This window comes from Gorilla gorilla, chromosome 15, assembly GCF_029281585.2.
Source record: "Gorilla gorilla gorilla isolate KB3781 chromosome 15, NHGRI_mGorGor1-v2.1_pri, whole genome shotgun sequence".
NCBI classification, from domain to species: Eukaryota; Metazoa; Chordata; class Mammalia; order Primates; family Hominidae; genus Gorilla; species Gorilla gorilla.
This window is the reverse complement of record NC_073239.2, coordinates 14,838,395-14,861,292: the sequence shown is the minus strand read 5'-3', so window position 1 is coordinate 14,861,292 and position 22,898 is coordinate 14,838,395. Positions and strand designations below refer to the sequence as shown.

Genomic DNA, 22,898 nt, shown 5'->3' with positions numbered 1-22,898 from the left:
TCTGATATTGCAATTACGTATATGTTTGACTTCTTAACACCATTCCATAGGTCATTGGATTTTTGTTCCCTTTCCTTTCATCCCTTTTTATCAGTATTACAGCATGGTTTGTACCTATTACCCTGCCTCCACTTACGTAGTTTACCAGAGCTCTTTTTCAATAACTCTCTTTTCGCTAGTACACTGCCCCACAAATTCAAGACACCTGAGACTCTGCTCTCCAATCTTTGTCTTTTCAGCTTAACAAGACTGTGCATACTTTGCCTTGTTTCCCCTTCTTGTGCTGTGATTTGGAAGATGTCTCCAGGGGTAATTATAGAATTAATTTTTAACTCACTATCTCAAGGATCACAGTTCTGTATTTATTCACTTCCAATGTCCAAAACTTGTTGTTTTGTATATTTTTGTAACTTTATTTGTTAATGCTTATTTTGGAAAGGCTAGTTTAATACCAGTTAGTAATGAACAGAAGATTCTATCTTTATGTGTTGATAATGATCATTTTTATTAACTAGATCAACATTTCATATGGCATCAAATAGGTGTTGTGCTGGACACCTCTTAACCTCAGTAGGGAAGGATCCAGGTTCAAGAGGCGGAAGAAGAGACCCAGAGCCAGCAAGTGAGATACAGGGTTTGATTAGGGGATTACACACAGGGAAGAGTCCAGTGGTCGCAGGCTGGACTGCTTATCTGCCTTATGCACAGTCCAGTGGTAGCAAGCTGGTAAGGAAAACCACAACTGCTTGAAACTTACATAGCATTTAACACCCTCCCCTTAACGATCTCCACCTGGCAGCCTCCATTTAACCCAAAATTCAGGGCATCAATCCCCTGTACAGCCCATGTTCCATTGGACAGGTTGGGGGCTCAGATGTTTCTCATAGACAAGGAATGAATCTCCGGATTGGCCACTCCTGGATTCCCTAGCTCAGGACACACATTCAGGTGCATCTTCAATCTGGGGTCATTCTAAATATATGTTTAAGTTATTGCTATCAGGGGCTTTTACCCTACAAAAGGCATTAAATAATTAAAAGTCATAAAATATGCTTTAATTAGAAAACTAGGCATGACATTTCCAGGATGATTTCATATTTATATTAAATTGAAAATATGTATGATTTTCCGCAGCTATTTTCACTCATGGTTTTTAAAACTTCATGCAATGGGCTGAGTAAGGTAGCTCATGCCTGCACTTGCAGCACTTTGGGAGACTGAGTTAAGAGGATTGCTGAGTCCAGGAGTTTGAGCCCTGTCTCTACAAAAAAAAAAAAATTACCCTAGGGTGGTGGCATTTATCTGTAGTCCCATCTACTCAGAAGGCTGAAGAGGAAGGATCATTTGAGCTGAGGAGGTCGAGACTGCAGTGAGCCGTGATCGCACCACTGCACTGCACAGCTTGGGTGACAGAGAAAAACTTTGTCTAAAAAAAAAAAAAAGAAAAGAAAAAAGAAAAAGAAAACCTGATGCAACATATGAGAACTTTTAATCAAATATATGCTATTATTTTTATTTTTGAGAATTGATTTCAATAGCATATACTCAAGATCAAACAGAAAAATGAAAATTGTCAAAAGTGTTTATTTAAAATAAAATTTGGATAAATATACATTCGTTAAGATTGTAAAAGAAGGAAAACAGAATATAATATCTTGTTGAACATACTGTTAAGTGAAAGCACTGATGGCTACTTCCCAGAAATTATCTTTAAAAATCCACATTTTTAACCAATAAAATATTTTAATATTTAGGGAACTCGGAGCTATTGTGATAAACATTCAACCTTGTTATTTTTGAGAATAAGATTTTTGTATTTTCAGTTAAGATGTGAAGATTGGCCGGGCACAGTGGCTCATGCCTGTAATCTCAGCACTTTGGGAGGCTGAGGCGGGCGGATCACCTGAGGTCAGGAGTTCAAAACCAGCCAGCCCAACATGACAAACCCTGTCTCTACTAAAAATACAAAAATTAGCTGGGCGTGGTGTCGGGTGCTTGTAATCCTAGCTACTCAGGGAGGCTGAACGGTCATTAGTAATCGCTTGAACCTGGGAGGTGGAAGTTACGGTGAGCCAAGATCACGCCACTGCACTGCAGCCTGGGCAACAAAGCAAGGCTCGTCTCAAAAAAAAAAAAAAAAAAAAAAAGTGAAGGTTGTTCTATGTCAAGATAGTTTGTAAAGATGAAAAAAAATAATCAAGAATTTGTTATCTTCAAAGGTCATGCTGCAAGCTAACAAATATTGTTTTTTATTGTTTCTGTTTAGGCTACTGAATTGACCTACTTACAAATCTTCAAATATGCCTCTAATTTTTTAAATATCTTTATGTAACAAGACGTCCTTCAGGGTCTAGGGTATGTTTTCCTGAACCCCCAGGCCTACAATCTCGGCTGTATATCTCTTTTGGTTCACCCATGGAGTACCCTGGACATACTTAAAAAATGGCGCTTAATTTGCAGAGTTATAATAAACTTTTGACTGCTTTGTTTTTCCTACTTGATTTTAAATCCCATGAAACTATCAATGGTATGTTATTCATCCCTAGTGCCCATTATAGCCTTTACTACAGAATAAATATTAATGCTTGTTAAGCAAACAAGTGAAATTATTTCTCTATTCTAGATTGCATACAAATATTATTCTAGTAGGAATATGAATATGAATTAAATCATTGGATGCTAACATTCTATTTTGTGTCTTCCGTTACAGGCTCTTAAATCTGATCTACAATGGAAAAAATTCTTTTTTATCTGTTTTTCATTGGCATAGCAGTGAAAGCTCAGATCTGTCCAAAGCGTTGTGTCTGTCAGATTTTGTCTCCTAATCTTGCAACCCTTTGTGCCAAGAAAGGGCTTTTATTTGTTCCACCAAACATTGACAGAAGAACTGTGGAACTGCGGTTGGCAGACAATTTTGTTACAAATATTAAAAGGAAAGATTTTGCCAATATGACCAGCTTGGTGGACCTGACTCTATCCAGGAATACAATAAGTTTTATTACACCTCATGCTTTCGCTGACCTACGAAATTTGAGGGCTTTGCATTTGAATAGCAACAGATTGACTAAAATTACAAATGATATGTTCAGTGGTCTTTCCAATCTTCATCATTTGATACTGAACAACAATCAGCTGACTTTAATTTCCTCTACAGCGTTTGATGATGTCTTCGCCCTTGAGGAGCTGGATCTGTCCTATAATAATCTAGAAACCATTCCTTGGGATGCTGTTGAGAAGATGGTTAGCTTGCATACCCTTAGTTTGGATCACAATATGATAGATAACATTCCTAAGGGGACCTTCTCCCATTTGCACAAGATGACTCGGTTAGATGTGACATCAAATAAATTGCAGAAGCTACCACCTGACCCTCTCTTTCAGCGAGCTCAGGTACTAGCAACCTCAGGAATCATAAGCCCATCTACTTTTGCATTAAGTTTTGGTGGAAACCCCTTGCATTGCAATTGTGAATTGTTGTGGTTGAGGCGTCTGTCCAGAGAAGATGACTTAGAGACCTGTGCTTCTCCTCCACTTTTAACTGGCCGCTACTTTTGGTCAATTCCTGAAGAAGAGTTTTTGTGTGAGCCTCCTCTCATTACTCGTCATACACATGAGATGAGAGTCCTGGAGGGACAAAGGGCAACACTGAGGTGCAAAGCCAGGGGAGACCCTGAGCCTGCAATTCACTGGATTTCTCCTGAAGGGAAGCTTATTTCAAATGCAACAAGATCTCTGGTGTATGATAACGGAACACTTGACATTCTTATCACAACTGTAAAGGATACAGGTGCTTTTACCTGCATTGCTTCCAATCCTGCTGGGGAAGCAACACAAATAGTGGATCTTCATATAATTAAGCTCCCTCACTTACTAAATAGTACAAACCATATCCATGAGCCTGATCCTGGTTCTTCAGATATCTCAACTTCTACCAAATCAGGTTCTAATACAAGCAGTAGTAATGGTGATACTAAATTGAGTCAAGATAAAATTGTGGTGGCAGAAGCTACATCATCAACGGCACTACTTAAATTTAATTTTCAAAGAAATATCCCCGGGATACGTATGTTTCAAATCCAGTACAATGGTACTTATGATGACACCCTTGTTTACAGGTAAGAAAAATTAAGCAAATTTGTATACTTACCGTGCATCTTAGTGTAGAATTTGTTAATGTACTACTGATTTTTTTTAATTGGCAGTGCTGTTCTGTGTTGTAATTCCATATTTTAAAGTGCATAGTGTAAGCTTTGAAAAAGGTGGTAATACAAGTGGGGAGATATTTTGAATGGTATTTTTTTAGAGAGTTCAATTTATATTTAATATTATGATTACTTACTTTTTTCCCCCTCATCTAAGAGATGTGACTATCAGAGAACAACACTGATTTATTATAAAAATTCAAAAACATACCAGAACTTACACATCCACATGAGTGTTCTTTCCTTCAAGGAAGCCACGTTGGGAGGCTATACCATTATCCCAATGATGCTGCCATTGCTCAAAGCACTTTTGGAATTATCTTTAGAACCTTCGTCATACTATTTTGAATATCCTCAGTGGTGGCAAATCTTCGTCTTTTGAGGGTGAATTTGAATTTTGGAAACAAGCAAAAGCCATTTGGAGTCAAGTCTTGTGAATAAGGTGGGTGATCAAGATGGGTATTGCCATTTTTGGTCAAAAATAGGATGTAACTATAAAATAATGAGACTGATTCTTTGAGTGATTAAGGGGTGTGTGTGCGTGTGTCTGTGTGGTTGTGTTGTCTCATGTGTACTGGTTCTAAGACAGTTCCAAAAAGAAACCTTATAAATAATTTGAGCGGTGAAAGTATCACTGGAATTAGGTATGTAATATCCAAGTAAGGATGATGATGGAGAATTTGCACCTACTAAACAATTTCTGGTATGTTTTTCTAAAGTTCAGCCTCATTGATTTATAGTCACATCCAATTTTCAGTTAAAAAGACATATTTTTACCCTTTCATATAATTTCACTTGTGAGAGACTTACTATGCCCTGGGAAATGATGCAAAACCATGGCTTTGCATTTTATATATATATATATATATATATACACATATGTGTGTATGTATATGTGTGTATGTATACACATGTATATATACATGTGTGTATATATATACACACACATATATAGATATTTCAAAGCCATATATATATGTCTCTCTCTATATGTCTCTCTCTCTATATATATATATTCTGTTTAAGATATTCAGAAATCAGATCAGATCAGTTCCTATGTACCCAGGTGAATTATTCAATATAATTGATTTTCATTCCTGTGTGGAAATGAGAGTAATTTTTTTTTAAAGCATGGACTAATAGGCCAAATTAAACCTACCTATCTAGCCATGTGATCAGCTCAGAGCAGGATTCTATATGGCTGAGTTTCAATTCCTCGTCATTACAAGGGAGAAATTAGACTAAAGGTCTCTAATATCCCTTCATCACTAAATATATGGGGACATGGACTATGATACATATATATTAACTTAAAGTAATTTGCTCTTGTCATACCAGGCTCTTCACATAACTCATGGACTACTGTCAATGACAAATACCCCTCCCCACCCCACACTTTTTTGTAGCTATTGGATATTCTATATATTTTAAACATTAGCTCTGTGAAATAAGCCAGATTTTATTTTCCAAATTCCAGGATCTTAATCCTGCAATGACAAGTAAAATTCTGTTTAATCTTGAGGAAATTTCTTGAATCCCTGACCCTTTTTGTCATTTGTAAAAAAGTGATAATGCCTGTCTCATAAGGTCATTGTAAAGATTAAATTTTAATGTGTACAAAATGCTTAGCAATGCCTGTTATTTAATTATAAATTAGGTCATATTCAGTTGCAACTGAAGGAACAGAAGAAAGTAGGCATCAACAAGAAATTTTTAGAATGTAGTAGATTCAGAGATGTCTATAAACTCTTTAATTTTTTTATTTATTTTGAGATAAGGTCTTGCTGTGTCTCCCGGGCTTGAGTGAAGTGGCACAATCTCGGCTCACTGCAACCTCTGCCTCCTGGGTTCAAGCAATTCTCCTGTCTCAGCCTGCCCAGTAGCTGGGACTACAGGTGCCCGCCACCACTCCCAACTAATTTTTATATTTTTATTAGAGACGGTGTTTCACCATATCGGTCAGGCTGGTCTCAAACTCCTGACCTCAGCTGATCCACCTGCCTTGGCCTCCCAAAGTGCTGGGATTACAGGCATGAGCCACCGCAGTGAAAGTATCACTGGAATTAGGTGATATTAGATTTAGGCACTGTCTAAACTCTTGCACTTTATAAATTGTGCTCTGATGGAAATTTGCGGTAGCATACAACTGGATGAGGGATTTATGCTCTGGTCAATAGCCTTGCCTTGTTCATGTTTCTAGGATAATATTACTTTTATGTTTTCATTATCCTCATGTATAGATAAAAACATAACGCGGTCCAAGTGTTGACTGCATTAAAAAAGGATTATATTTGTAAAGAAAATACTTTAATCTTAGTAATAATCTTAGTTATTAAGTATATATTTACTGGGTGCCATTTCATTTTTCTGAAATGGAAAATAAATGCTCTAAAATGCGTATCTATTTTGATTTCTAATGTGATTGTCAACATTTTCCCTTCCTTCAAATTTGCTTTTAGTCATAGAGGTATTCTAAGTGCTAAATGGATTTGTTTAGCAGTCAGATAATGTCACAGTCACACCTTTCAAAAGTAATTTGTCATCAATGTTTTTTTAGCAGTGTTTTTTATTAGGAGTTCTCCTTTGCTAAGCAATGTAATTAGTAAGCTTGTGAAGGCTTGGGGTAGGCACGATTAATATAGTGCAGATGCTGACAAGGACTTTTAGCCCTTTTAACTCAGTAAATATGAGATTAGATCATTTTTCAATAATTCATATGTTATAAATGTACTTATCTTAATGATACTAAAATGACACTGAACTAAAGTCATAATGACTTTCTGTGTATATGTTTTGTTTTGTTATTAATATTAACGCAAATTCCATTGTCCCTCAGAATGATACCTCCTACGAGCAAAACTTTTCTGGTCAATAATCTGGCTGCTGGAACTATGTATGACTTGTGTGTCTTGGCCATATATGATGATGGCATCACTTCCCTCACTGCCACAAGAGTCGTGGGTTGCATCCAGTTTACTACGGAACAGGATTATGTGCGTTGCCATTTCATGCAGTCCCAGTTTTTGGGAGGCACCATGATTATTATTATTGGTGGAATCATTGTAGCATCTGTGTTGGTATTCATCATTATTCTGATGATCCGGTATAAGGTTTGCAACAATAATGGGCAACACAAGGTCACCAAGGTTAGCAATGTTTATTCTCAAACTAACGGGGCTCAAATACAAGGCTGTAGTGTAACGCTGCCCCAGTCCGTGTCCAAACAAGCTGTGGGACACGAAGAGAATGCCCAGTGTTGTAAAGCTGCCAGTGACAATGTGATTCAATCTTCAGAAACTTGTTCGAGTCAGGACTCCTCTACCACTACCTCTGCTTTGCCTCCTTCCTGGACTTCAAGCACTTCTGTGTCCCAAAAGCAGAAAAGAAAGACTGGCACAAAGCCAAGTACAGAACCACAGAATGAAGCCGTCACAAATGTTGAATCCCAAAACACTAACAGGAACAACTCAACTGCCTTGCAGTTAGCTAGCCGACCTCCCGATTCTGTCACAGAGGGGCCCACGTCTAAAAGAGCACATATAAAGCCAAGTAAGTTTATCACTTTGCCTGCTGAGAGATCCAGAGCAAGGCACAAGTACTCCCTCAATGGAGAATTAAAGGAATACTATTGTTATATTAACTCGCCGAGCACATGTGGACTGTTTCCTAAAAGAAGCATGTCTATGAATGTGATGTTTATTCAGTCTGACTGTTCTGATGGTCATAGTGGAAAGGCAACTCTCAAATTCTGAGGGACTACTGGAAAGCTCTGTGTAATTTATAATTTCTTTTTCATGAAAAATCATTTTGAGAACTCACATAGAAGATTGGAATTTGCAATTCCAATGCTGTGTATAAATCAACCTTCTCAGGTACAGTATATATATATACATATATAACTATATATATGTGTATGTATGTATATGTATACTGGAAGGAAACATAAATAAAATGGATAAGGGAAAAAGCATGACATAGCAGCAGTGCCTTTCCCTATTCTAGGACCAACTCCTAGGACTAGCAACAGCAGATTAAAAAAATGAAAATTGTTGTAGAAAAAAAGTATTGCATAAAAAATGATATTTCTCTAATTTTACAAAGGGCCACCTATGGATAATTGATATTTTTAATAAGTAGACTGTATATTTTCTTTCAATGGTAATAGTGTTTCCTTTGTTTTTAGGGAAATGTTGTAGAGAACAACTTCATGTTGCTAAATTATTTAAAATAAAATATTCAATTAGTATACCGAGTTAATGTTAAAATTAGTTCACTTCTAAACAACATCCTTGGTGCAGGTGCCTTAATGGTTGTAAGATATTTCTCCTCTATGATACACCTTTTTCAGTGGAAAGGAGAAGAAAGTGCAATTTATTTTGCATTTATGAAAACTCTAATCAGTTTTCAGTCACAGGCTACAAATTCCTATGCATCTACATGGACATATGAAGATTTTTTCCTTCATTTAATACACATTTTTTGAATGAATGAGTTTTATGTTGTTCTTAATACAAGATAAAGAGGGAGACAAACATACAAGACTGCCTTTATCAAAGGGGTGTTTATTTTTATCACCAAGTAAAATTTAAAAACTTCTAATGGTGTTCTCATTATATTTATAAATCATACAAGTCATTGCTCATTAAGCAGATAGTGGATTTTTTTTCCCATTTGCACTATAGTTTTTGCATTTGAATGTTTTCCTTTTAAAGTAAATGCATTTGCTATTTTAACCAAAAACTGTGGTAAATTTAACTAGAAATCATGCCGCTTAATGAGAATACATAATTTTTAAAAACAGGATTTTAAATTTAGTAGAAACTAATATTGCTCCTGGATAATGTGGAATTATTAGAAATTTACTGAAATTAAGGTCTATAGATAAATGTTTCTATTCACTCCTTGAAAAACTTAATTATATAATAATTTGATGGTGTTCTATTAAAGATCTATAAACAGGTTACCGTCAAAGAGGTTTTATTTTGTTTTGTTTTGTTTTGTTTTGTTTTGAGAATAAGGCTCACGTGAGAACTGACCCATTGCTTTGCACAAAAGAAATGACATTTTAGCCATAATATCATAAGATAGGTACTTTGCTGTCTTATGTCAAGTACTCTTTGGGAGTAAGTTAAACACACAGTAAAAGTTTATTAACTTTTTCAGATCACTTGAAATACCACTTAAGACACAAGTGAGGAATGTGGAATCATTAATTTCCTTCTGGTAGAAGCATATACACCAATTTCAGTTACTGTTAACTTGACAAAGCCACATCTTCTGATACACAATGTATCATGATGCCATTCAATAGTATGTAAGATTAAAGTAGTTAGAGATTACTTTCAGTGCCAGTCTTGAAAATAATTATCCAATGGGCTTTTTTATTTTAGGTGTTTGCTAAATCCCTTCTCTGCCCTGATTCTCTTTCTAAAAAGTTTACTTTTCACATTTGCAAAGTCTAATTATCCTTCACTGCCCAGTTATTTATTTCTTGTAAGGAATAGATGAGGTCACATGTGGTCGTAGTTTGCGAAATCAAAAGCAGCACTCATAGTGAAATATATTTTCAGTACTATTAATGTAGTAATGCTCTAATTCCAACTAAATATTTTTAATTAACACAATTGCCTAATTCCTCAATAGGTGTTGATTTGCAGAAGCATACTACTTTTTCCCTTCTTAGATTTATCAGCATAGTATTAAAAATATTGAACATACAAAAGCTTGCAAGACTTAAAGAAATGAATCTTCAAAGACTTTCTGGGATTATGAAGGTTGTGATCAAAGATAAGGATGCTCTGAAATCATGCAACATTAGGAAGGTTAACATATGTACTATAAGTTACTGATGAACTTAGTATTTTCCAGTATTTTTAAAAATCAATTGCCTACTTATGTTTCTAATAAAGTTTGATTAAATATCTTTCATTTCTCATAGACATTTAAAATTCCATATTTAATCATATGAGATTTATTTTGTTTGACTAACACCATTGAAAATAATTTAATGTGATTTAATATATTTTTAATATGATCATTTTTACAATATTTAAACCAAATGCCTGAACACTTGTTCTTAAAAATGGTAGAAAGGTGAGTATCTGGCCTGAGATTTTGCCCTTCAAAAAGTCTATATTTTGAGAGATTAACAAAAGACTGGCTTATCAAGAAGGTCAAAATTTTTTTGTATTTGTTTATAAACAGATGAAGAAATTTTTGCTTAAAGTAATTGCAGTGTGAAGTGACTGAAAAGTAAGTCTACAGAAAAGTTGGGAATGATATTACCTATCATGATGTCTGAAACATGATTGTTGCTTAGATGAATAAATGAGTAAATGAATAGGTAAATATGGCCATGGAGTAAGGTGTGGAAATAAGAATTTTCATTTGTTAGTACAATACAAATTTGTTATCTAAATATTATGTTACCATAAGCAACAAATTCTGTCCTTTTCTTGTTTTGCTTTCTGTCATTTATTATTTTATTCCTCATTTAAACGGTCATATATATGTGATCTGAAGCATCTGGTTTGCTGTTTGTTGTTTCTGACTATATGAAGATTATATATACATATATATTATTTTTGCTTCCTTTCTTATTTTTCTTTTATTTTTGTCATTTTACATTATAGTTTCAGCTTGTTCAATGTGAGAACCAACAAAATAATGTGTTTCCTGTTATGCATGTATTAACGATGTTTACTTCAAACTTTTTTTAAAATTGTGTTCCTGCATTATTTTTGTCCCTTTTGAATAATTGTCCCCCAATTGAAAATATAAAATTATTATTACAGTAGTGTCATAAAGGGATAATGAAGCATCTAACGTAGCCCCAAATTTTAAGAAGCAGTATATTTTAGTTTGATAGATATTATTTATGTTAGTCTACAAATATATAAATACAGCAATTTAAAGTAGACACAGTGGCTGGGCATGGGGGCTCACACTGTAATTCCAGCACTCTGGGGGCCCCAGATGGGCAGATCACTTGAGGTCAGGAGTTAGAGACCAGTCAGGCCAACGTGGTGAAACCCTGTCACTAGTAAAAACACAAAAAAATTAGTTGGGGGTGTGGTAGGAATCTGTAGTCCCAGCTACTCAGGAGGCTGAGGTGGGAAAATCGCTTGAGCCTGGGAGGTGGAGGTGGCAGTGAACTGACATCCCACCACTGCACTCCAGCCTGGGTGACAGAGAGAGACTCTGTCTCAAAAGAGAAGAAAAGAAAAGTAAATAAATGAATAAATAAATTAGACACAGTAACACTCAAACTGTGGCCAATTTATTTCCCCCTTTTTTTTTTCCTAACCATTAAAGGAGTCAGTGGGGGTCTCTGTAAGTTGTTTCATGCTTTAAAACAGTGGGTTTTTACCTGCTTTGTAGATATATTTTACTTAAAATTTTGGAATAGAAGTTTTGAACCATTCTAAGAAATCTCTAAACATAACAAGTCTAATCTTTGAAAGATGCATAATTTCTCCACAAATTTATAAACAATTAAAAAACATAAATGTGATCCAGTAGTCTCCAGACATATTTTTCTTTTAGTTTTAATGTATTTTCTCTTCAATTTAAACTACTTGCATCCAATAAATTTTATTATTTTATTTGCTTATATTTTTGAAAAGAAAATATATCATTTATAAAGCTAAAAACTTTAAAAGTTGCCCTAAAATTTACACTATTTGCCTTTTAGCTCTTAAATTTAAGTTTTTCTCTTTCATTATAGCAATAAACATAAGATTTTTTAAAATTCCAATAGTTTAAAAATCCATAAATATAAAGTATCATCTTTTGGGTAGAATTGTGAAGCAAATTAGACATTTCTTAAGAAGACAGCAAATGCAAGCCATTGTCTTCTCAGCATAGTTGATTTCCAATTGGATTTTATCATGCTAAGAAAACAATGTTCATTTACATTAGACAGAATGAAGACTATCTACGATCTTTGCCTTGTTCAGCCTTCCCTTGTTTCAAGAACAGTCCAGTGATTAACAATGTGTGCTTCTGTGTGGGTGTGAAGTGTTTTGAGGAAAGGACTTCTGCACAGAGGTGGATTGTATGTGAAAAGGATATTTTTCTTATCCTTTTATGTTGCTAATAATAACACTGTACCTTACAATGTTAGTGATATTTAAGTAAATTTATAGACAAGAAATGTGTCATTTTTGAAATGGCATTCAGAAAAGAATAATCAAAATTAATATTTGAATTTTTACTTTCAAAGGACAGATTGCCCAGTCTTTTTCTTCCCATGCTAGATAAATATACGCTGGGATTATTAATAAAATTAGTTTGTTCACATCTTTATTATTTGTTTATTTATTTATTATTATGTTTTCCACAGAAACAATCAATTCATGTAGCAGGGTACAGAAGGCCACTTAAAAAGAGTGGTAGGCCGGGCTCAGTGGCTCACACCTGTAATCCCAGCACTTTGGGATGCCAAGGCAGGCAGATCACGAGGTCAGGAGATCGAGACCATCCTGGCCAACGTGGTGAAACCCTACCTCTAGTAAAAATACAAAAAATTAGCTGGGTGTGGTGGCACGCACCTGTAATCCCAGCTACTCGGGAGGCTGAGGCAGGAGAATCACCTGAACCCCGGAGTCGGAGGTTGCAGTGAGCCAAGATCGTGCCACTGAACTCCAGCCTGGTGACAAGTGAGACTCTGTCAAAATAAATAAATAAATAAATAAATAAATAAATAAATATAAATAAATAAATAAATATTAAAAAATAGAGTGGTAAGCATATTCTTTTGATTGAGCCATCCTAAAAATGTGGTGTTATCTTGAAGAGGGAAATAGAAAGCAACAATTTATAACCAGGAGTATATTTAAGTAGTAAATTACGTCACTAAGGTACTGTTAATGCATTGGGGATTTCATCAAATTACACAAACAGTGACTATAACAAAATAATCACTGATTACTCTGGTAAGTGTAATGGTACACTTAGAATGATTGTCTTCTGATTATGTTCAGCACTTTCAAAGTCAAAATTTAGGATCTAAAGTTAACATTGAATAAATATATACATCACATACATTTGTATAAATATATATGTGCTCAACAAATATCTGCCTATATATGTATTATATAGACATATAAATATTTATACTCATAACATTAACCAGCTAAAATCATAATTTTGTGTCCTGCAATATAGATTAATTTTAATTACTATGAAAACATAGATTTAAATGCACTGGCTGTCAGAGAACTTCTTCCAGAAAAACTGTAAAAATTATAACTGTTACTTATCAGATAACAATAGAATATAAAGTACAAATTTAATTTTCTGCATTTTTTAATTATAACCATCTCTACAACCTAATTTCATCCATTTCAGACTTGGTGACTGTTAGGTTCATGATGTCTGAAAACAAAAACGAAATATTTTCAAATTCATTCAGGAATAAGCCATGACGGCCCTTTCATTTAATGTACTTGTGTTTGGAAGTGGTTGAACATTTAACCTTACCTGACACATAGGCTATGTACATATTATGTTTCTGCTCTAGAATATGTCTAATAAATAAATATTTGAGTAAAATCAAGGAGCTTATGAAATATACTGTGTTGGCTATTGGCTCTACCATAATACAATTCTGTATTATTTTTTTCATCTATAATGTGAACATCTCCTATTATTGATTTTATGTAAAATCTAATCTCCAAAGACCATTGTATATTTACATGAATATTTGTGCTGAAAGTTTTGTAAAAAACAATTTGTCTCAATCTCGTGACACTCACCTGTGAATCCTAAGAAGGACTTATCCTTTACTCCCCGTTTTCTATCATGTGTCACTTCTCAATGATTAAACGTATTTGCTTAAAAAGAAGGCATTTTGGAAAAAAATAGAATGTGTGCTGCACAGGTTTATGTAATGGTATCAAACTTTTATAGGCAATTGGAACCTACATATAAACATTTAAAGGAAAGTTGTTCGTATTTAGAATGTTAGTGTCTTACATAGGGACAAACAGGTACTTGTTAAAATATTAGCTATTATTTGGGGAGTAGGTATTGAATGATGGTTAATATTTTAAGTGATTCTTTTGTACTCCGTATGGTGAACATAGTTAAACTATATTTTCTGCTTTGAATTCTTTTTTCTTGATGTAATTTTGCATATTATTCATATGAATCTATATAGATGAAATGTCAACTGTGAGTAAGAAAATGAACAGAAACTTGATTATCTTATTGAACTCTGTCACGAATACCAAATGCATATTGAAAATCACTCATTTTAGTTATTAGAATAACATTTTAGAAAATTATGTTTTTAAGCATTAGGAATAAGAAAGTAGACATAGACAACTGAAATATTATAAAAGTCAATTGCAATTAACCCATGAACTGGTAAGTTTTTTAAAAAAAATCTTTAGATAAATCTTTGTTAATTCTTGATATGAAGTATTACCAAGATTCCAGTAAGAAGTTTTTTGAATCTATTTCTTTTAAAAAAATGAATTGTTTATGACACTGAACATTTTGTTCCCAGATGCTTTGCTGACTAATGTTGACCAGATTGTCAAGGAAACACAGGTGAGATTCTTATTACCTATAACTTACTTCAACACTTAAATGGGTATACACTTTTTATAAATTAACTTTAAGTAATTAGTTTGCTAATTTATGTAGCTTGTTGAAATTTTCTTTTAAAATTTACTTATAATTCTCAACAGTGAAGATTGAAGTTTAGTTTGATTAAGTGAATTCACAGTTTCTAAATTTAGAGATATTTGGGGTTAACTAAACATCTCTGCTTTGTCCTGTAAGAAATAAAGTTAATAATAATAGTGATGCATGCAACTTTGGAATCACTCTTGTAGTCATACATGATACAATGTGCATTTTTACAAATATTTCCAAATGTGAAGACAGTACCTTGATAAGAATGTATTTACTCCTATCCTTGACCTCCACATCCTAATTAGAGCTGAGATGACACATTATGCCTCTTTGAAAACAGATGAACAGAAGTGTTTCACTGTTATCTAAAATGAATGAAGCCTCTTTAAAATGGAGCAAAAGACTACATATGAAATATTCATGGTATTACTTTTGTCAGCAACCAATTATTCTTCTTGAGTGGTTTTTTCAGGGGGGATGTTTGAAATGAGTATTTGATTCTTGAATTTTAATTGGATCGGAGAGTGTGTTTCCAGAGCAGAGAAGCACTTTAGCAATCTGTTCAAACAGCTGGAAGCATCAGCCATTTGCTTGAGGTTTGGCACACACACAAAAATTCTGCTTTTAACAGTTCTAAAAAAGGCCATTGATTTATTTGCTGGTAGTAAAAATAGGGTCTTGGTTTTTAACATTTTATATTTAAAAGAAAAAAAACTTTGTCAATCTTTCAGGATCTTCCCTGATGAATTCTATCCACAAATCAAAATGTTTTCATGCATCATTTCTTTACTGAATTTAGAATCCCATTCTTATGTTGCAAAAAACAGCAGATGGCTCATTGGAAATACTGAAACAATCAATAGCACAATGTCTGGCACATGTTTGTGTTCTATTGTATGCAGTGAATTGACCTGCATGAAGGTGTCTTGTTTCTCCATCACCCCTTTTGTTCTCTCTCTCTCAATTTTAACATTTCTTCTTATTTCTCTTTCCACCTCTCTCTCTCTACCCATCACTCTCTCTCCCTCTTTGCCTCTCCTTCTCTTTCTCTCTTTCATTTTTAAAGTTCATTTATCATGTAACTTTAATAAATCATATCCAGCCAACCTGAAATTTAGGATAGGATACCTTTATATAATAATTAGGAAACAGATGATTAATCTATAAGGAACACAAGCCAAAATGGTACTAAATGTTGTTTCAAAATTTGGAAGCAGGTGAGTAAATGTCTACATAATTTTTCAATTATCAATTTAAAGAATTTTTGAAAGATTCACATTTGAAATGGAATATTGTATATTATTTTGCTTATGTATTTATTTTAGTATATTATTAGAAATGGAATTTGGACTTTCTTTGGAAGTCTTTGTACTATGAGATATAGCACAAAATTTTGCAAATATGATACATACATAAGGCTTTGAATAATGACTTTTTATCTTAAAGTAATTAGTATTACGAAAAATAAGAAAATATCATTAAAAATAAATGACTGTCATAACATTATAGAAAACTTCCCTTCATACTTAAGCTACCTTGTTCCTCTTTCTATAAATATTAGCAAGTAAAACAAATCCAGAGACAAATAATACTTTTAACAAAATTCAGTGGCCATACATCATTCACTTATTAGCCAGCTCCTTGCTACCTTTCTATTATCAGATTTAAGTTACTGTATGACCCCAAGGTAACTATTCTTGATTCTCGGTAAATGATTAGTGCTATAGCAGGCCTATGTCTACCACTGTGAGAAGACCAAACAGTGATGCCCCTACTGAAGACAGTGTGTGACCTGTGTGTTCTTAGCTTTGTCATAGCCTTTCACATTGTCAGTGTGTGAATGAACAGAGGTGGAGAGCGGGCAGAGACCCTTTGTGATTGCAACTCTTCAGCTCCGAGTTTTCCGTAGCCAGTCATACTGAGGTACCTGTTAAGGTGAATTTTTTTCTAAGCATAGAGAGTTAAAACACTTATTTCATTTCCATTATTCAGAATATGCCCCATGCCAATTTTCTTTTTTAGAAGCCTTTTAGGAATGTATATAAAAGTAGAGTGGCCTTGAAATATTTTAATGTCTAATATACAATATAATTCTTTTATAATATAATCATAAAATTTTAATCACACTAAAATGAATTGAGAGGAAAGGGGAAAGGAATTACGTATAAAATTAATGCTGATAACTCTACGTGGAAATTGACACTTACCTATAAATTTTCCTTGTGTTACGCAAGATTTTTATCTTTACAAGGAACACAGTAAAACAATAGTTATGCTATTTGGCAGTTAAGTAAGAAATAGTTGAGTAGTTTCCATTTATATTGAAAATGCCTTAAATAAAATTTCTTAAGAAGTGTTTGCTGTTTTCTGACCAATAAAATATGTATGCATTGTGTGTGTGTGTGTGTGTTTGTGTGTGTGTGTAGCTTTGCACAAGAGCTATAGCTTATTCTGTGATTGCTTGCACAGGCCTTTAAGATAATTGCTTCCTGATTTTAATAAATTTAACTTGCGATTAGTCCACATTTAATAACAAGCAAAAATGTAAACTTTGCAATAAAATCTCTGTTACAGATGAGTACAATTTTTTAGATAATTAATATACAAATTAATAAAAAGCTAATATTGATTATGAATACATAACAACACTGATAAAACTATGGGAAAACACAGGGTTAGGAAAATACATGAAATAAGAGCCAAAGAGAAAAGCAAATTTTATACACATGATGCAAATATGCTTCCAATATGTTTCCAGGTGAGTGTGATCAATGTAAAATATTTGCTTCTGCAGGAGGAGGTTCCTATGATATTCTTTTCAAGTAAATTTTCTGAAATAAGAGTAATAGAATAAACACATATGTAGGAAACATTTGGCTATTTTTATAATAATTAAAGCATGTTTTTAACATATATATTTGAACATTATACCAAATTTTAAAAAAGGAGAGCCTTTGTGTCAGCAATGACCTTTAGAAATCATCTCCTTGCTTAGACATCCTAGCTATAAAAGATCAAAATATTTCACAGTTCTTAATTACATTGAGAATAGGGGCAGTAATAAATCTTTTCCCACAATTCATTCAATGTCAGGATATTTTTTTCTTCTCTTAATGTTCAGGGAGCTTGCATTTCTTATTTATCTTTTAGTACTGTTAATAAGACTGTCCACAGATTTTTGCATGATATCCACTCACTCTTAAATGAGGACAATAACCAAAACATCCTAAACCTACTACAATTTGATTATTTTTAGTTTTTGTAACATTTTTACCATATTTAGTCTGTATTATTTGTATTGTTTGATACTCTTGTAATTTTGTGTTTTATGTTTAGGTATTTATGGAATTACTATAGGAGCTATCTATTGATAAGTAAATTAAAAAGTGTCATTTTGGATATTCTATTAAATGCCAGTTTTTATTTGGCTTCATATTATTTAATAATTTTAATATTGCTACATCTTCAGAGCAGACAAACTTCATAGTTCACAACATTTTTATTTCCTACTATTCAAATATAAACCATAATTTCACAGTTTGTTAATATCATTAGTTAATGTCAAACTCAAGTAAATCTTTAAGATATGTCAGCTTACAAAATCGTTAACTTGATACTAAATTAAAGTTTGCTATCCTGGAACCATTTATTACTTAAAAACTTAAACTAGTTATTTTGTCCACTGTCATTTTCCTTCTAGGTGTACTGCAGCTTTTACTATGTTACTAGTTTTTGTAACTTGACCTTTGATATAGTACCATAACACCTTTTTTGTGTCAAAGGGAGTATATCACTTGAAATATAAAAAGAGAAAACATGTTGATTTTCAATTTTACCAATATGAGCTCTGCAATGAACCAAATAAAGAAGAATTTAGTAATATATACCGTTACATTTTTACAGTGATTTTGCAATGTTTTTCTTAGTATATTCCAGGTAAATTATGATAATAATATCTATATTTCAGTAGCTTTTTAAAAAGTAATTCTTTTTTTACAAATAAGATACACACTGGTCCCTTAACAGTCTTCACATATATGGTGTATTTCTTATTAGCTTTCCAAAATTATTATTTTTGCTAAAATCAATTTCACTATTCAGATTATCAATTATTTTGAAATGTTTTCTTAAATAAAATATCTTTACATCAGTTTACCTACCTTCACATAAAGTTACCAAAATAACCTTTAATATACTTTAATAACTTTATCACATAAAATTATCTGAAGATATTCTACATCATTTTAATATAGAATACTAAATAAATGAATCTCTATTTCATGATTCATTCATGCCATGCATTTTATAATTCCCAAATAAAAAATTGTAAAGATGCAGTTGTTTTTTAATGGAAAAGAGAAAATTGCTTGTACTCATGTATATGAAAGCATATATTTCTCAAAAAATTATTTTCCATTTTCATCAAGAATAGACTTCATTAGACATATCTTAAATCCGTGAAGACTGAGAACACATATTAGAGGAAAAATATTTTCACAGTTGTATGTTTAAATATTTTTATAAAATGGCTTTTACATTATTTTCTTTCAAAATCATGTTTAATTCAAACATGGAATGCCTTTAAGAGTTATTGTGAGTTTTCCATTTATTTTGTTTTGTGGGTGAAAAACTGATTAGTTAAGGTGAATAATTTACTACCATTAAATGTATTAGTAAATATTTGTAAAATTTTAATATCATACACATTTTCTAGCAGAATTTTTAAAATTTGTCAGTAGCATGCATTAATAACTGCAATTATTATTTGTTTATCTTACCTTGAAATTATATATGTGAAAAACAAAGCAGTAGAAAATGCCATTTTACAATGTAGCTTTGACTTTACATAATTATCTAGGCTTCATATACTTAGATTAAAAAAATAAGATACTTTTATATATTCACCAATTGAAGTTACTAAGAAGCATTTTATATGTTTATATGCATGTTTAGATAGTTTTCATGGGTGTGTGCTGTATCTCATGGCAAGCAACTCCTCCTTGGGTGCTTACATTTAGTTACTTTTAGATTGCTAGCACAATGGTCTTATTAGCTATGTGTTTTCTTTCTTTCTTTTTTTTCCCCCCCTTTTTCTTCTTCTTTCATTTCAGAGGCTGGAGTTAATCTGAAGAGCACCACTTCTCCTCTCTCTCCTGAAAAAAATTGCCACTGATATTTTTGCTGGATAAAATTCAAAAATGTTTCAATTCACAAAGGCTAATTGTTGAACTGGTGTCGTAGAAGAAATTGTCTACAGGAGCCAAGGTGAAAGTCTCTGATGACGGCGGAACTGGCTCCGTTAGACCATGGTTCATCCTCTTTTAAAACCAAATTTTTTTTTTCTTCTGGCCTACAAGTAATTTTTTTAAGAAAGAAAAAAAGCCTACGTTGGCATCAAGTTCTGTATCAATCCATCTTACATTGCCGTCCATGATTTAACAGACTGTAGAATCTTGAATAATCTATATCACTTTAACAAATAAATGTTTTACTATGACAGAATTTGCACATTGCCTGATTTGTGAAAGTACCCATTGCTTCAAGTGTGAGTGGTGAAATAATTATTGCAAGAACTAATACTACTGTTTTACATGTAGGCCGTGCAAAAACCTTAAGAGATTACAAGCGGCTTTATAATATTGGAAATATTTCTTCCATGATTCAGTGCACCCAGTTCTTTGGGAGAGCAGTACAGCTATTTAAGCAAATTTATACTCATTTTATGCCTCAGTATAGGATAGAAAGTGATAAAGGCTCTCTTCTCCTAGTGAAACTTCCAAAATGATCAAGATAGGAATATTATAATTAATCCAAATTGATTCATTGCTTTTCTAGGGAGCCGGGGCAAAAGAGGTTTTAATAATTACAAGCCTTAAGTGCACATTTCTCCAATTTTGCACAAGTTCAGAGTAAGAACAAAGAATATGCATCTGCTTTACTACCAGCACACGTAGAACTGAGTTAATTTTGAGGGCTAATACAGGAGAATGCAGTCATATTTAAGCAATATCCAAGCTAAGCATTTAAGAGCTGCCCTTGGTGTGAAGCAGGCCTCAGCTGTGTGAGTTTGGACAGTTATGCACAGCAATCTTCCATGTTGTCATAGAAAAGATATTAGTGTAAAATTTGAAAGCACGTACATTTATCAGAATACATGGCAAAAGCAATAAGTTCAATAAAAATATTCATAAGAGCATTGTTACTCCCAATTGAATTCAGACTCTCTCAGATATTATAGATTATATCTCTATTCCTTGGTAATTCTGATAGTTAGCATTGAGACCAATATGTAGTTTTTTTTTTAATTCAAGTCAAATAAGCTAGAAAACTCTTTGCCTTTTAAGAAATTCAGGTTAATCTGTTAATTATTCCACATTTGGACTATTAAAAATATCCAGTCATCCAAGGAGAGGTTTCAAGATGTTAGCCATTCAGAACATTTGGAAGCCGTGCTCAGGAACCTAACTCCACCGGACAACATAGACACAGTTGTTTGCATGCACACACATAGAGGAACACACACGTGCACACACACACTCCCTGACATACACAATGCAAGACTGAAACAGAAGTTACAAGTTTGAATTGAATTTTTGTAGTTACATTTTGTAGTCACGACATTGGGCAATTTACCTAATTCTCTGACAACTTCAACACCCTGGAACAATTTTGCTTATGGGTGTGTGTGCATATGCATACATAAATGTGTATGATGATTAAAAAGAGACAGATTGAACAGTGAATACTGCCTCTGCAAATACATTGCTGTTGTATACAGCTTTTCTCCTAATATACATGTGTAAAGAGAGAATCAAGAACAGGAATGGCTTTCCTGGATCTCAGCTCAGAGTGACATTTTCAGTTCTCTTGGTTCCTCAAGGACATTGTCCTGTTTATTCTTACAGTCCTCCCACCCCTATGGGGCTAATTCTTTTCTTGATGGTGATAACAAAGCAGTGTTGTTCATAGCCTGTCCTGTCATCTACTTTTTCATTCATTCAGGATATTTATGCTATTGTTTTCGAAGGAACAGAATTGTTAGTGAGTTAAAATGAAAGTTAATCACTTTAAGACTTTACCCTGCATCCCCTACACCTAAATCCAAAATTTCCATTTATGCATATATTCGATCAAACAACGTTACTCAGACACCCATAATGTACACATTTTCTTTTTTTAATTTTGTTTATGATGAAGAGTAGGCACAGACTCTGATTCTCAAGGTTCGTGAGAATCTTGTTTTTATGAAATGGTATTTAATTCTTTTTTTTTTATTTTATTATTATACTTTAAGTTTTAGGGTACATGTGCACATTGTGCAGGTTAGTTACATATGTATACATGTGCCATGCTGGTGTGCTGCACACATTAACTCGTCATTTAGCATTAGGTATATCTCCTAATGCTATCCCTCCCCCTTCCCCCCACCCCACAACAGTCCCCAGAGTGTGATGTTCCCCTTCCTGTATCCATGTGTTCTCATTGTTCAATTCCCACCTATGAGTGAGAACATGCGGTGTTTGGTTTTTTGTCCTTGCGATAGTTTACTGAGAATGATGATTTCCAATTTCATCCATGTCGCTACAAAGGACATGAACTCATCATTTTTATGGCTGCATAGTATTCCATGGTGTATATGTGCCACATTTTCTTAATCCAGTCTATCATTGTTGGACATTTGGGTTGGTTCCAAGTCTTTGCTATTGTGAATAATGCCGCAATAAACATATGTGTGTATGTGTCTTTATAGCAGCATGATTTATAGTCCTTTGGGTATATACCCAGTAATGGGATGGCTGGGTCAAATGGTATTTCAAGTTCTAGATCCCTGAGGAATCGCCACACTGATATCCACAATGGTTGAACTAGTTTACAGTCCCACCAACAGTGTAAAAGTGTTCCTATTTCTACACATCCTCTCCAGCACCTGTTGTTTCCTGACTTTTTAATGATTGCCATTCTATACTGGTGTGAGATGGTATCTCATTGTGGTTTTGATTTGCATTTCTCTGATGGCCAGTGATGGTGAGCATTTTTTCATGTGTTTTTTGG

The 22,898-nt window shown here is 33.4% G+C and overlaps 1 protein-coding gene across 7 annotated transcripts in view; it reads left to right on the top strand.

Annotated features, from left to right (window-relative positions):
- Positions 1-20,348, top strand: part of LRFN5 (leucine rich repeat and fibronectin type III domain containing 5) — a 297,873-nt gene extending 277,525 nt beyond the window's left edge. For 3 of the 7 annotated variants that reach the window (XM_055362260.2, XM_055362259.2, XM_004055113.5), the window contains 4 exons: positions 2,711-4,115; positions 7,039-7,751; positions 14,716-14,759; positions 19,958-20,348. In XM_055362260.2, the coding sequence (XP_055218235.1) occupies positions 2,731-4,115; positions 7,039-7,751; positions 14,716-14,759; positions 19,958-19,975 (2,160 nt within the window). In that variant the 5' untranslated portion in view covers positions 2,711-2,730 and the 3' untranslated portion in view covers positions 19,976-20,348. Of the gene's footprint in view, positions 1-2,710; positions 4,116-4,452; positions 4,644-7,038; positions 11,879-14,715; positions 14,760-19,957 lie in introns of those variants that run through there. The other 4 variants (XM_063697680.1, XM_063697681.1, XM_063697682.1 and 1 more) reach the window with 3 other exon arrangements.
- Positions 20,349-22,898: the final 2,550 nt, after the last annotated feature.